Source organism: Triticum urartu, chromosome 5A (genome assembly GCF_056163025.1).
Source record: "Triticum urartu cultivar PI428250 chromosome 5A, HENAU_Tu73, whole genome shotgun sequence".
Classification (NCBI taxonomy): domain Eukaryota; kingdom Viridiplantae; phylum Streptophyta; class Magnoliopsida; order Poales; family Poaceae; genus Triticum; species Triticum urartu.
Genome location: NC_141877.1, coordinates 425,887,756 through 425,900,772, shown reverse-complemented (window position 1 = coordinate 425,900,772; position 13,017 = coordinate 425,887,756). Strand labels below are relative to the sequence as shown.

Here is a 13,017-nt window from a genome sequence, read left to right as displayed (position 1 = left end):
AATAAAAAAAAAGTATGCCTACGGCTAAGCCGTCGGCATAGGTGCCACGTGGCGCCCTGAGCTATGCCGACGGCTTAGCCGTCGGCATAGATGACCTTATCCACTCACGTTCTTCCCCATCCACTCACTTACTCACCCACGCCCCGAGCTGCCGCCGCCGCACCCCCCGACCCCGACCTGCGCCGCCGCCGCACCCCTCACCCCGACCTGCCGCCGCCCCCGCACCTCGCTCCAGCCGCCCCCGCTCCAGCCGCCCCCGCCCATCCCTTGCTCCAGCCGCCGCCGCCGCACCTCGCTCCAGCCGCCCCCGCCCCTCCCTTGCTCCAGCCGCCGCCGCCGCACCTCGCTCCAGCCGCCCCCGCTCCAGCCGCCCCCGCCCCTTCCTCCTCGACCCCGGCCCCGCCCCTTCCTCCTCCCTGCGTGGACGCCGCCCCGGCCGGCCCTCGGCCTAGCCTGGCCGGCCCCCTGCTGGTCCGACCGGCCGGCCCCTCCGGCGACCGCCCCCTGCCGCTCCGGTGGTCGTCCCCTGCCCCGACCGGCCGCCCCCTGTTCCGGTGGTCGCCCCCTCATCCGTAGGTAAGATTTTTTTTACCTTTTGGTGTAGTAATGTTGTAGATGAATGCATATATATGTATAGTAATAGATGATTAGATAGATGGATGTTAGATAGATGAATGAAATGAAAGACAGTATAAATGTGAAAAAAATTAAGTGCACAATGTGAGATAGATAGATGAGATGAATGGATATTTGTGTAGTTTTACTATGTTTTTAGATACATACTCAATATTATAGATATATGTATTGTGAAGATGAGATGAGAGGGAAGAGTAATTTTTTTGTGAAGATGGAGAGACGAAAGTTAAAATTTGGATATGATGAGTGGTTACTTCATCAAGTTGGTCTTGCTAAAACAAGTTTGTGACATGATGTGATGTGTGATGATGCTTTATATGTGATGTGATGACCTAATTTTTTTCATTTGATGGAATTTAGAGGATTTCTGGTGTTGCCTCCGGTGGAGTGATCATTGACGTTGGAGCTCTTGGTCTTTGATTGTCCCTTCGCTGATCGACTACATCATCTACATCCGAGGGTGAGCTACAAATCCACCACCTCATACGTTATTTTAATCATGTCACTAGATTAAATTTTCACATCAAGTCGCGTAACCTAGGTCTCCCGTCCGAAAGAGTTGCATCGATAAATATGCATTCAATTGCATATTTATCACCGCAGCTCTTTCGGATTGTCCAGCGCTTTCCACGGACAGCCCGAGGATATGTAGATTGGGTGCGTTGTTCATGCTCTACCCCGTTCCAAGACAGGATTTCGGCGGCGCCTCCCTATTGTTCTCCGGATGCACATTCTCTCGGCATTTTGCCGAGACGTGTATTTGGAGAACAGCGGGGAGGTGCTGCCGAAATTTTGTCTCGGAAAGGGGTAGAGCATGGACAACGTACTCAATCTACACATTCTCGGGTGGGATTAGGACCCATCTTTACCTATTAGAGATGTAGGTGGATTAAATGTCGTTTCTCGTCAACCTTGTAAAAAATAAAATATTGATGTGAGTAATTTAAATGAATCCTTAATTTTGTTGTGTGGCTTCCAATAAAGCAGAGATGGCAGATAATCAGTGGATGTATAGTGGGTTTTTCCGTCGGAATCAAGTAACAACGGAGTGGGTCGAGAAAACTGATGTGTTTTTGAAAGAGATATTCCGTAGTCCAATGAGGATGGTGCCAGAATGCCCGTGTGCCAGGTGTAAGAGGCGTATCCGCAGAGATAAGAGTGAGATGACTAAGCACCTTCGCACGCATGGATTTATGCCCAACTTTAATATGCCGATAAACTTTGCCCAGCGGGACCGTGGTAGAGAGGATGTGATACGACAACGCGTCGCTGGTTATGAGGACGGTGGGGTTAGAGACATGCTAGATGATGTCTTTGCTGCACAGCCGACACCTTCGTCACATTCAGCGAATGAACCGGAGGAGCCGGAGGAAACCGCAAAGGCCTTCCTGGAAATCTTGGCCTCGTCAAAGAAACCTCTCTATGAGGGTGCCAAGCTGTCTGTGCTGGATGCCATCTCGCAACTGATGGCAGTCAAGGCTGAGTACGGCTGTAGCCGAGGTTGCTTCGAAGCATTTCTGGGAGTATGGGCTAACATCCTGCCTGAGGGCCATGAACTGCCGAAAACCATGTACGGCACGAAGAAAATCATGAAGGCGCTCTCGATGGACTATGAGAAAATACATGTTTGTCCAAAGAATTGCCTTTTGTTTAGGCATGAGTATGCGGATGACAAGTACTGTAGGAAGTGCGGTTCCTCTCGGTATATTGAGGTGGTCGATAAGCATGGTCAGAAGCAGCAGCTAAAAATCCCTGTGAAGGTTCTTCGGTATCTTGATTTTATAAAAAGATTGCAGCGCCTTTTCATCACCGAGGAGTCTGCCAAAATGATGAAGTGGCACAAGGAAGGGAAAAGGTACAATCCAAAAAAATTGTACATCCATCAGGAGGTGAAGCATGGAAGTCATTCGATATAGAGTACCCGGAGGAAGCAGCCGAGGCTGGGAATGTCAGAATTGCTATAACAGGTGATGGGTTCAATCCATATGGTATGTCGTCTAATCCATACAGCTGTTGGCCCGTATTTTTTATTCCGTTGAATCTCCCTCCCGGCGCCATAATGCAACGCAAGACCATGTTCCTGTCGCTTATAATTCCGGGGCCTGAATATCCGGGGAAGAATTTGAGTGTGTTTATGCAGCCGTTGGTGGATGATTTGCACCATTCTTGTTCTGCGGATGGTGTACAAGTGGAAAGATGCCTTGCCCAGTGTGCATGCAGGCCTTGATTTTCATTTGGCTGAAGAAGGGTGGCAAGTATGTTGCATTTGACCTGCATCGACAGTTCCTCCCTCCAGACCATCCTGATAGGGAAGACAAGAAGAACTTCACAAAAGGCAAAGTTGTCCATGAAGTAAACGAGATTCCAATGTTTTCTGGTGCGGATGTGCTTGCTCAGCTGAAAGCTCTTAAGCCTGCCGGTGAGGGGAAAGGCAACGGCAAAGGCAAAGGGAAAGGCAACGGCAAAGGCAAAGGCAAAGGCAAAGCCACAGGCGAAGACGAGGGCGAGGGCAAAGGAAAAAGTAAAGGGAAAATTTTTGAAGGATATGGTGAGACGCACAACTGGACTCACATTACCCCCTTCACGCAGCTTCCCTATTTTAAGGACCTCAAACTTCCATACAACATAGACGTGATGCACACCGAAAAGAATGTCGCAGAGTCCCTTTTTCACACGATCCTCAACATTCCTGATAAGACAAAGGATAATGTTAATGCTAGAGTTGATCAACAGAATATTTGCGATAGACCACGTCTACATATGCAGCCTCCCACAGGCAGTCGAAAATCTTGGTTCAAGCCAGATGCTGACTTCGTACTTAAAAAGGATCATAAGATGGAGACATTCAAGTGGCTGAAACACGTCGTGAAGTTCACTGATGGTTATGCGTCGAATATAAGTAAGGGGGTCAATCTTTCAACGGGCAGAGTGACCGGGCTCAAGAGTCATGACTATCATGTATGGATTGAGCGGATTATGCCGGTGATGGTTCGGGGCTATGTTCCCGAGAGGGTCTGGCGTGTGCTTGCGGAGTTAGGCCATTTCTTCCGCATGCTTTGTGCTAAAGAAGTATGTCCTGAGAAGATAAAAGAAATGCAGAAGAAGGCGCCGGAGTTGATATGCAAGCTAGAGAAGATCTTCCCGCCAGGCTTCTTTACTCCGATGACACATCTCCTTTTGCACCTCCCGAACGAGGTATTGTTGGGGGGCCCTGTGCAGAATCGTTGGCAGTACGGCCCTGAGAGACAGAACAAGCATCTGAGACAGAAATGTGGAAACAAAGCTAAGATTGAAGCTTCCATAGCTGAGGCAGTTATCCTAGAGGAGGTGGCAGACCTCAGGACAGCCTACTATCCGGACCATGTTCCCACGTTGCACAATAAGGTGTCTCGATACAATACAGAAGAACCCAAGTATAAACCCAAGTTGCCTCTATTCATCGGGCAAGGTAGTAGGGCTGGATGCTCGAAATCTTATCTCATGCCACGAGATGAGTGGGAGGATGTCATGTTCTATATCTTGCACAACATCAAGGAAGTTGAGGATGAGTGGATGAGGTAATACCTTTGCACCATTCTTTTAGTCAATTCGTTATGTTCACTTTGCCTAGTTCTTATACCGCTTTTCTTATTGTAGTCGATTCGTTGAAGAAGAATGGACGGGAATGCTGCCTCCTTCTGAAGCGGAGGCACTTGCTCTTCTCCGAAAGGGTGCTGATGGAAGGAAAAATTTCGTTACGTGGTTCATCGAGAAAGTAATTTTTCACACTTTCAATTAAACTCATGCACCCTATAATTTCAATTAAACTCATGCACCCTATAATTTCAATTAAACTCATGCACCCTATAATTTCAATTAAACTCATGCACCCTATAATTTCAATTAAACTTGTAGGGAAATGATCCGACCGAATCAATGGATGAAGAATTGAGATGGGTTTCCATGGGTTTTGATCCTGTTGTCATGACATGCGAAAAGTATGATGTGAATGGGTATCGCTTCCATACAGAGGAGCACCAGAACAGTCGGCCTGATCCCAAAACCATAAATACCGGAGTCTTCACTGAAGGAGATAATGAAGTAGATTACTACGGAAGGGTAGGAAAAATATACGAGCTTACATTCAAACGTGGCCGCGAACACCTAAGTCTCACTGTGTTCAAATGCCAATGGTTCGACCCCAAAAAGGGTCTGAGACATACGCCTTCTGTTGGTTTAGTTGAAGTTAAACCATCAACCGTCTATGCCGGAGCTGATCTCTTTATCGCCGCTACCCAGGCCACACAAGTATATTATCTGCCTTACCCATGCCAGAAAGAGTACCTAAAGGGTTGGGAAGTTGTGTTCAAGGTGTCGCCGCATGGTAAGCTACCGGACCCGAAGGATGATGATTACTACAACATAAACCCCATGACATACGAGGGAGTGTTCTATCAAGAGGAACATGATGACGTGGTCCGAAACAACGAGGATGATGACTTGGGTTATGTTGACCTGGACCCAAACGACGACGAAGCACGGATTGATGGTGAGGCAGTTGTGAATCAAAGAGACATAATTATGCTTGAAAAGTTAAATGAAGACGCTGACGATGAGGAAGAGCCTCCACCTCCGTCAGACAACGAAGAAGATATGCGTGATAGTGATGATGAGACCGGTCCACAAATAGATTACAATAGTGATGATTCATATGGGTTCTAGAAAATGTAAGTTCCTTTAATGATCATTACAATAGTATGCTTAATGTGCTCTTCTGGTATTAATGTTTTTCCTGTATGCTTGTTTAATTGATATCCTTACTAATTGTTTATTCTCTTCTCAATGCAGGTTTAATAATCATGGGCAAGTCCAGCGGCGCTAGTTTCCTCAGTAAATTTAAAGGACTTACTCGGAGTGGACGAGCCCACAAGGTTCCCTCCCGACTACGTGAGGATGACACCTCACAGGGAGGTGGAGGGGTCGGGGGAGGAGACCCTAGAGGAGGAGGCGGTGGGGGGAGAGCCCCTAGAGGAGGAGGCGGTGGGGGGAGAGCCCCTAGAGGAGGAGGAGGTGGGGGGAGAGGCAACCGGGGCAAAAAACTCCGGGCCGTGTCTGAAATAGGAGGGTCTTCTTCGATGCCCTCCTATACAGAGGCACCTTCTGAGTCTGAGAAGGAGGAGTATGTTCCTGATGGCGAGGAGGAGGAGGCCGAGGAGGAGGGTGAGGAGGAGGAGGAGGCCGAGGAGGAGGGCGAGGAGGAGGCCGAGGAGGGTGGAGGGGAGGTTGATCCCGCGTTGTGGGGTGACTTGCCACCGGGTTCTTCGCAGGGGTGGCTGCGTGGTAATGCCGGACTACCTACACCACCTTCTATCGAGGAGCACAAGTGGCTCATTGAACCTGTGGGGACAGAGTAAGTGCCTCTCAATCATATTTTTAACACATGACAACATTTTCTTATTGTACACATGGCAATCATTTGATTCTTTTGCAGAAACTGGATCCTTCACGGAAAGGGCCGTAAACCGAACGGCCTTATCACTGTCCTGTTGAAGGAGTTTTGGCCTGGCCTATTCTGCCCGCGGCCAGACAGGGACCCGCAGCAGCGGGTTTTGGCCACGAGCTGGGCCCACTACGAGGCTTGCAGCAACGCGGAGTACGGGACGACCGCTAAGGCCGTGATCACCAAATTTTGGGTAAGTTCTCTTCTGAATCACTTGTCTTCAGTTTCGTTCATAGTTTATCATTGAATCACTCAACTCATGCCTTGTTTGCTTCTGGTTTTTGCATGATTGCAGCAACTCTATAGAGTTCTTGACGAGCACAAGGCCAGAGCCGACGTGGTCTTGCTTGCGGCTGCGAAGAAGAAAGCTCGTCAGTTGCAATACGAGGTGCGCTGGGTTGCCGTCTCGCAGTACTACCACTACTACCTGCACCAAAAGATGCCCAAAACTCAAGCGCAGAAGCTACGACTTACCTTGAGCAAGGAGCAGTTCATGATGGTAACTATTACTAACTTTTCATTGTTTCAAGCAGTCAACTATATGTTTCATGCTCACATGTCATGCTTTCAAAATTTGCATAGGTTGTTCCTCGTTGGTGCTATGGAAGGCATGACGGATGGGCGAGTTTGGTGGATAGGTGGCTCGGCGCCGATGCAGAGTTTGCTGCCAAGAGCATCAAGGCCCGGGCTAACCGTGGAGACGACGGGACACACGGCCAAGGAAACAGGAACCACTGGGGCTTCAAGGCCATGAAGGTATATCTATGTGCATGATGCATTTTGGTCTTCTTTATGTCATGTTCTTATGTATGGCTGACTTCTATTTGACGTTGTAGGAGGACAAGTTGAAGAGGCCGCTCTCAGACATGGAGTCGTGGAAGCTGGCCCGCGAGCGGAGTCATCGCAAGGAGGGCGAGAGCCAGTACTACGGCAAGACCGAGGAGCACCTGGGGTCTTACATTCATCACTATCAGGAGTTGCATCCGGATGTTCCTGTTGCTGAGGTCGCCTAGTCTCAGATCGACGACACGGCGGTGGTGGCCATCCAGGGGAAGAAGAATGGCCGGTATCCGTGTTTCGATGGCTTGATCACTCCTTCAATCTCGTACACACGGCTTCGGGCTAGCAACCCGAGCCAGTTAGAGAGTACGGGGCGTTCACAGACTCCCTTAGCCCGCCAGCATGCTGTAAGTACTTCCTCCTTATCTTTTTCTATCTTGCATTCTCAGTTTATTTTCAGCATTGCTCACTTAGAAACAACCTAAATTATGTAGGCATATAAGGAGTTTGTCGAGCATAGGAATCTCGAGGTGCGGGAGTACTTGAAACGAGTGAAGGCAAACGATGATTACAACCGTCAGATGATGACGGTTAGTTTTGCCCTCTTAAAACCAACCTAAATTTTTGCACTTTCATTCCTTCTGATCTTCTAGTTTGCTTGTTTAACTAACATTCAGGCTATGTTGGCGTCTTGGACTAACCGCACGGATCCACCACAAATGGGACCCCCACCACCACCTGCGGGAGAACCCCCACACGTGCCCACATTCGATGAATGGGTGGCACTAGGCAGTGATGGTTCGGTTAGTACATTTGCCTAACTACTAGCAAACTAGTTCTCGTTCATGAAACACTATCATATCATATTTATCGTTAGAATCTTTTTTGAAACATGTAGGGGACCGGTGGCTCGACTCCTGCTCCGTCGACCCCAGTCACTCCGATCTGGCAGAGTGGTGGTGGTCGCGATGACGGTTTTGGCGGAGGTGGTGCTTTTGACGGAGGTGGTGGTGGTTATGGCGGAGGTGGTGCTTTTGGCGGGGGTGCTCTTGCTTCATGATTCCGTGCATGTGGCCATCGTGCCATGCCTTTCATATTCCTACTTTTATCATGTTTCATGTCTTGCACTACTTTTATGTTCATGAACTTCCATCGGTGATGATCTTTAGATGATGTGATGAACTTGAGTATGTTTAGATGATGATGGTGAACTTGAGTATGTTTAGATGAACTTGAGTATGTTCACATGATGAATTGTCATATTTCTGCATAATTTCATATTGTTCTGTTTTGAAATGTTGTCAAATGAATTGGAAAAGAGAAAACAGGGAAAATAAAAAAAAATAAAAAAAAACTATGCCTACGGCAAAGCCGTCGGCATATATACGCCCAGGAGTTACCAGGGCTTGCCACGTGGCAAACTATGCCGACGGCTTTGCCGTAGGCATAGCCCTGCTGCCAGGAGAAACCAGGAGCTGCCACGTGGCAGACATATGCCTACGGCAAAGCCGTCGGCATAGATGGAAATCTATGCCGACGGCTTTGCCGTAGGCATAGCCCTACCGCCAGGAGAAGCCGGGGGACGACACGTGGCGCAGGTATGCCGACGGCTAGGTCGTCGGCATAGATGGAAATCTATGCCGACGGCCAAGCCGTCGGCATACCTGCGCCATGTGTCGTCTCCTGAATCTGCCACGTGTCGTCTCCTGAATCGCGCTGTTGACGGCGCCGTCCGTTGCCGTCAGACGGAAAACAACGCCGACAGCTAAACTATGCCGACGGCTATCCCACGGCCGTCGGCATATACACCTATGCCGACGGCTATACTACGCCGACGGTCTGACACATCTACGCTGACGTGATCTACGCCGACGGGGCTATGCCGACGGCGGCCGTAGGCATAGATCTATGTCGACGGCAAAGGACCTATGCCGACGGCCCTGGGCCGTAGGCATAGCCCGCAAGTCCGGTAGTGCCTCCCACTGACAGTGGTCGGGATGCATCCGCCTCTAACGCCCTAGGGCCATCGAAGACGAAGCGGACCGGCGGCGCCAACGAAAGGAGGAGGAACCCTGGGCTATTTTGGAGAGGTGGCGGTGGCCGGGTGTCGAGGCTGCATGGTACTTTTTTCTTTGTTTTCTCCTCTTACTCTTGTTCTTCTTCTGTAATTGTCGTCCCTAAGTGGTTGGCAATAGAATAGCTTGGGTCCTTCTCGTCTAGACCTGCTTCTAGAAAAAAAGTTCTAAAAAGAAAAGAACATGGTACTTCAAGAACAGACGAGTAGAAAGAAGAACAGACTGAATGGTTTCAGCACAATGCTACCGTTTTACTAGACACTTGTTTCAGCTAGCCACAGTTCATCGAAATATATGTACCTCCAAAACAGTCCAATGGAAACATGTATACTGCTTTTCGTTTAGAGCATCTACAGTCGGACTGGACAAATCCGACCCTTCAAATGTCCGCGGATGCACCCGGGCGCGTCCGTGGACACTGACCGGTCAAGCCTTAAATTTTCCTTCTCACAACCGGACACCTCGACTACCGTACCATAAATCCATACAAACTCATGCAACTACGTAACGGTGCATTACACACATCGTCCGGCTACTACATCACTAACATGCCATCGGCCTACCAAAATTTGGCAAGTTTCGCTATAGTGGAGAAGATCATCCACCGCTGACCTTACCCTTCTCGGCGCCCTTGCCGTCCTTGTACCGGAAGTACCGGTTGAAGACGCAGTTGGGATTGAGCCAGATCTGCTCGTTGCCGGAGCTGTCCAACCCGTCACAGTGCTCTTTCTCTGCCTTGGGCGGCAGTCCTGCCATTGCACGGACCGCCCAATTCTTCTCTCGGGCGAGGGCATGCGTGTTCCTCTGCTGCCGTGTATTTACACCGCGAGCACGAATGGCTTCCTCCTCTATGACAGCACGCTGCCGCATCAGCACCTCCGCCTCCGCCATGTTGGCAGTGAGGCAGGCCTCCGCTGCCCTTTTCCTCTCCTTCCCATGGCGGGCACACCGGGACTCATACTTCGTCGGTCTGATGATGGGGAAGGGGAGATTTGAAGGCTCCCGGGACCGCGATGATCTAGCCCTGGAGGATCCGAGCACCCGATGCGCCGACGCTATGGAGTCGCGCCGAACAGATCCTGCCGTCTGCCGGGCGCTGTCCTCCCTGGAGCAGCGAGTGCAATCTGGATGGCCATTGCCTCCTCCAACCCGCACGAGATGACACCCCAGTCGACGGATCCGGATTGGTTGGAGTCAGATCCGCTGTCCACCATGCCAGAGAAGGCAGGAGATCGCCGGGCGGGAGCATGGGAGCGGAGTGGAGTGGGGTGAATTGGCTAGGGTTTGGTCCGGCGAGCAGATGAGGAGAAATATATGTGGGATCGGGTGGGCTAGCGACGACGTGGCGGACGCACCCGGGCGCCCTACATCCGCTCCATATTTGGACTGGATAGGAGGGGTGCCGGTCAGCCCGGACGTTTGAGTCTGGGTCGCATTTTCGTGACGGGTCAGTGACCGGGCCGTCCGCCCGGATGTTTGAGGCGGGTGTTGTAGATGCTCTTCCAATACACATATGTGTGTACTGATATATGAGCACGAATACATGAAATACACAAACAAATTTCTTAATTTTGACGCAGATCAGTGTCCCATAATCTGCATGTCCCCGTCCTTGCGTGCCATAAATTCCCTCCACTTACATATATGTGCTCTGAAATAATACAAACTAGATCGGAAACGCGTCACGAGGAAGCCGGTTACAACATTATGACCAAGTAGGTAATGCACAATTTAGTAGGAAATCAGGTTTAGCGTACGTATTCAAACATGGTAACAAAGTAAAAGGAATAAGCTCCTATTCACATGTAATAGGAGCAAAACATCATCGAGTTCAACATTGTCATGAGACTACAAGGCAGCATTCAGTTTAGTGCGTTTGTGAGACCACAAAAGGTAACAACTTGTCATTAATTTCGGTACTAAGAGCGCGAACATGAGAGAGGAAGTACTAAGAGAAGGTACAAAATAAAAAGGTACATATTACGTAGCAATAGCTATTAGGCATACTAATAAGTTGCTTCATTCGGTTGCCTTATCGATCAACTTCATAGGCGGCACGTCACATTAACATGATGAAGGCAATCCGTTAGATACATGGCACAGAACGATTCATGTGTATACAATGCACTTTGCGATTTTGTACCCTAGACTTTTAAAGCGTATATGGACAGTGAACGATAGTTTCCCCTTTTAGTCCTGAAGGCAAAGAAAGACTCATATCCGTTATTCTTTCATCCCTACCACCTTACAAAGTCTGATCAATTGGTTGTTATTGTGGCCCTCTTATCCATAGGAAAATGTTTCAGAGTAGGCATGGGAATGAGCTCAGGATGGAAAAGATACCCATTTAATGATTTTCAGTTAATAAACAACAGTCCACACACTCAAAAAATACTTGCTAAAGGTGCTAAATACTTGCAGTTAAAGGTGCTAAATACTTGCAGTTAATAAACAACAGTCCACACACTCAAAAAATACCCATTTAATGATTTTCATTAAAATTATCACTACAAATTTTCAGCAAGTATACAATATAATAGAAATACAAAACATGATACAAACTTTATGCTCTGCATGGGAGCACTAATTTAGAAGACATGGGAATGTTTAGTTTTAAATCATATATATCAGTTATAACGAATGAGCTAAAACACATCCACCTCCGGTTGATATAATAATATGCTAAGGAATAACATCTAAAACTATAATAATATGCTTAGTTGTATGATAATCCTGCTGGTACAAACTATGATAGTTGGGATAATAACCTTGGTGTTTTCGTATGAAAAAAAAACACCAACAATCATGAGGCCCTTAAGGAATCCTTAAGGTACATGGTTGACATATGTATTCCAGATGCAACAATTGATGAGCATACAAAATGATTTGAAATTTCCTCGCAAACATATAGAACGTGGAAGCAAACTGCAGATAGAAGAGAAATAAGGCAACATGCAAAACAGAAACTGGCCTCACCATGATACCTGTTACTTTTGCGATCAAGCGTTCGTGGCCCAAAATTTCAGAATGAAGCCTGAAGATTTAGATCAATAAAAAGTACATTGTCACTGCTTGCACAGGCTAGCACCTCTGGAATGAGAGAAATAGAAGTCCTTCAACAGAAAACTAAGGTTGTGCCCTTGCTTCTTCACTTGATTAGAGATGATATTAGCCTCACTTCTGATGGGTATGTGAAGTAACCCCTCTTTGTTGTATAGCCGAGAGAGATGTTCTCTCTAGACTGGAACAACAGGGATTCTGTTCCTCGCTTCAAAAATGAAAATTGTGTCTTACAGTTAGAAGTCTCCAGGTTTGTTCGGTGTAAAGTTATTATGTAGCAGAAGTCTGAACTCATCTATTATTTACGCTGAGAATAAAATCAACATAATTACATAATACTAAAGTGCATCCTTAGAACAAAAATAACAGGGAGATCTTAATGCCTATAAAAATGGAAAATGACACCATTGAATAGACAAACTAATATATATTATTTGGAAATGTGGCTTTATATGGTCATCAAATAATAATTAATTCAGAGTAGTAAATAGATGTCAGAGGATCCTAATTCTACAGTCTGCACTCCAAATACCAACAATGGCTTTTTCAGCAAAGTTGTAACATAATAAGGTAATGAGGTAGCATGAGAGTATGATTAATTCAGAGCAATATGAATGGAATAATCCCTGAAGACAGTCATTAGTACAGAGAAAATATGATGAACATTAATTCGGAGCTAACCTTCCAGAATATGATCCTGTTCCATCTCATGCAGTACCTTCTTTGCTGCAGTTATGCGATGCTGTAGTTTCTTCTTTTTGTTCTAATCCTGTAACGTAAAATAGAAACAGTTTATTTGAAAGAACACAACAAACAACAAAAAAGTAGCTCGGATCATTGCATCAATCTTGGTTATAACCTAAAGCAAGACATTTCAATCACATATGCTCATCGAAAGAACTGTTACATGAGAATCATCTATCATCTACAATAGTCACGAATCTGCTACTGCTGGTACCAACATTATAGCTCTTTGGATCAGGCATG

General features: G+C 47.4%; 3 protein-coding genes across 3 annotated transcripts; all 3 read left to right on the top strand.

Moving 5' to 3' along the window:
- Positions 1–3,003: 3,003 nt before the first annotated feature.
- On the top strand, positions 3,004–4,333 carry LOC147971736 (uncharacterized). The gene has a single exon (XM_087524094.1). It carries the CDS (start codon positions 3,004–3,006, stop codon positions 4,195–4,197), a length of 1,194 nt encoding a protein of 397 aa, XP_087380220.1. The 3' UTR covers positions 4,198–4,333.
- A 93-nt stretch (positions 4,334–4,426) lies between these two features.
- Positions 4,427–5,337, top strand: LOC147971735 (uncharacterized). The gene has a single exon (XM_087524093.1). It carries the CDS (start codon positions 4,552–4,554, stop codon positions 5,335–5,337), a length of 786 nt encoding a protein of 261 aa, XP_087380219.1. The 5' UTR covers positions 4,427–4,551.
- A 291-nt stretch (positions 5,338–5,628) lies between these two features.
- Positions 5,629–7,645, top strand: LOC147971734 (uncharacterized). Its single transcript, XM_087524092.1, has 5 exons — positions 5,629–6,025; positions 6,107–6,308; positions 6,411–6,614; positions 6,698–6,871; positions 6,952–7,645. Exons 1-5 carry the CDS (start codon positions 5,751–5,753, stop codon positions 7,126–7,128), a joined length of 1,032 nt encoding a protein of 343 aa, XP_087380218.1. The 5' UTR covers positions 5,629–5,750; the 3' UTR covers positions 7,129–7,645.
- The last annotated feature ends 5,372 nt before the right edge of the window (positions 7,646–13,017 follow it).